The sequence below is a fragment of the Odontomachus brunneus genome, unplaced genomic scaffold (genome assembly GCF_010583005.1).
Source record: "Odontomachus brunneus isolate Ranch 3 - 2012 unplaced genomic scaffold, Obru_v1 Obru_scaffold_020, whole genome shotgun sequence".
In the NCBI taxonomy this organism is placed as follows: domain Eukaryota; kingdom Metazoa; phylum Arthropoda; class Insecta; order Hymenoptera; family Formicidae; genus Odontomachus; species Odontomachus brunneus.
The window spans coordinates 1,310,281-1,312,878 of record NW_022639470.1 but is presented as its reverse complement, the minus strand read 5'-3'; the positions used below and the strand labels follow the sequence as shown (position 1 = coordinate 1,312,878).

At 33.8% G+C, this 2,598-nt stretch overlaps 1 protein-coding gene across 2 annotated transcripts in view; it reads right to left on the bottom strand.

Annotated features, from left to right (window-relative positions):
* Positions 1–265: 265 nt before the first annotated feature.
* LOC116842013 (kynurenine formamidase-like) overlaps positions 266–2,598 on the bottom strand; it is a 113,576-nt gene continuing 111,243 nt past the window's right edge. For both annotated transcript variants that reach the window (XM_032810631.1, XM_032810632.1), the window contains exons 4-8: positions 1,861–1,995; positions 1,565–1,643; positions 813–1,004; positions 577–712; positions 266–500 (exon numbers count right to left, since the gene is read on the bottom strand). In XM_032810631.1, the coding sequence (XP_032666522.1) occupies positions 354–500; positions 577–712; positions 813–1,004; positions 1,565–1,643; positions 1,861–1,995 (689 nt within the window). In that variant the 3' untranslated portion in view covers positions 266–353. The remainder of the gene's footprint in view (positions 501–576; positions 713–812; positions 1,005–1,564; positions 1,644–1,860; positions 1,996–2,598) is intronic.

Here is a 2,598-nt window from a genome sequence, read left to right as displayed (position 1 = left end):
GGGGGACGTTTATATTCAGTTTAATATACAAACATATAGCGGCAAACATCGCCATCACACCTCATCTACCTTATTGCGCGTTATCATTTATCTTCTTTGATTAATAACTTAGAATTTTACGTGGTTCGCAAAACACGGTAGAGGAATTTTTTATTTAATTTGCCTAATCTACTTGTACACCGCGGCTCCTTTGTGAGTTACCAGAAACACCCTGTATATGTGTGAATATTTTTGTACATACGTATGATATACATACATATGTATATATATTGTAATTAATCAATTTATTAATGAAAGAAAATATTGGATATAATGCGTGTTATATGAAGTGCAACGGAGCAAACGGTTGCTTTTCATTTCGTATTCGCGTCCGGCTTTATACATTTCACTAGCAATTTCCCCAGGATATAGTTAGGATCCAAGAGATTTTCCACGATGTCGAAGTGATCGTTGTCCGGGAGAAAGAGGAACTCCACGTTATTCACAATAGAAATAAGTTTCTGAAATCACAGTGCGACGTTTCATTATTAATTTAGACCAATGTGACGTCAATATTGAATATCCAACTGCGTTTACCTGAGCGTACTGGCGTGATTCATCAATAAATTTCGGAGATTCACCGCCCCCTACGGTCACGACAACTTTCAAATTACAAAGTGGCTGATTCTTTGGTTCGTCAAGAATGGACCAGCTTAGTGTCTTAGCCACTTCACTGAAACGCGATAAACGAAGAGCGAGTGAATTGTGAATTATTGCACTAATAGTCGTCTGAAACTTCATGAGAGATACTTTAATTTTTATTCATTACTCACTCGGTCAGACGGAGCTCGCTCAATTGACTGACATCAACTACGGGTCTTACGTCGTACAATCCGGCTATCAGGACGAGTCCTTTTAACAGCGTAATGTATCCCTGCTGCGTCATGCGTTTGATCCAGTTATCATCGTACAAAAAGGACGCGATCAAATGCGCCCCGGCACTATGTCCGCCGATCCACACAGATCTATGTGAAGATTTGTATAATTAAAAAGATAATCCGTATTTCAAAGGACAATGAATATAATCAACAGCAACTAATTTGGGTCTGTAAAACCTGGCAAGGCTGTTGGTATAGTGAGAACGACAATTTCAATGACAATTTCAGTATAACACAGTTACAATTATTTTTGAAAGAATTTGAAATTATTTTTAATGTATTTAAATGTGTGCGTTCTCAGAATGTCTTTAGGATGTCATATGTAGATTTCTGCTGTTTGAGAATTGGAGCATTAATCGATATATGATGAAAAAAATAAAAAATTACAAAATCAACATATGAAGCTGCTTAATTAGCATAAATATTTGTTTGTATAAGTTCTGTAGAGCTTGTACATATCAAGTGTATGTTTGTATCGTTTAAGATATTAATTTTAAAGAAAATTGCTGCATCTTTATAACTTATTTTAGAAGTTCCAAAATATACAAAAAGTTTTAGCAGAGATTTATAAATATGTGTAGTTAGATTTCTTATTAAATATGATAAAATAAAGCAGAGCACATATTTGAAGGGTCGAGCTTACGTACTTGCAACCAGAATCAGACGCGTACTTTAGTATTTGCGCGACCGCCGATTTTATCTGCGCCACTATATCCCATATTTCGACTGAAACAAGAAGAAAAAAGGAGCATTATATTGCTTTAAAAAAAACTAACTTTTTAGCGCGAACATCTTTAATTGGCAAGAAGAAGAAAGAAACATTATGTTGCTTAAAAAGAACTAACTTTTTAGCGCGAACTTGTATCTTTAATTGGCAACTTTTAATTTTCAGAGTATTTCGAGAAATACATTGGTAAGATAAAATATAATGTTTTTTGCTTACCATGCGGACATAGATCATATCCAATTGTTATTACTTTAATTTTGTTTTCAACAAATATGGGTACCGAGAATCCGGTGAGGTCCTTGCTGAATTCCTGCCAATATCCGCCGTGGACGAAGACAAATATCGGCGCGTCTGAAGTACATCATTGTACCTTAATGTGAAGACTCGACACTAACATGTTAAATTATTTTTGTTAGGAGGTCCAAACGTGATCAAATAATTCGTTTGTCTGCCAACAAAAGTTTGGAAATATCACGGTATCGAGTGTAAATATTATGGCGAGTTCGAATTGGAAGTCCTAGTAAAAATTGCGGACAGAAATGGATAGAAACAGATAGAATCTACTACTGCAAATGTGGATTTTCCGCATGCTGTATTTTCAGATAGAACGGACAGCTTACAGTTAGAAACGGATAGAAATCCTGCTCGTCTGCCGTTTTGTCTGTTTCTGTGCGTTACTTTTACCAGGAAGTACTAGTGCGCATTAGTATGTACTAAAGCTGTTTCATAATCTATCCTTATATTTAAGATTGTTTTAAATTTACCTCTGAATATTCGGTAATCAGTGCAACGATTTGTATAGCATCTGAAGATAAATATAAGACGATTTTAAATATAAGATAAAACTTTATAAACACAGCTGAAATATAATATATATATATATATATATATATATATATATATATATATATATATATATATATATATATATATATATATATATATATATATATA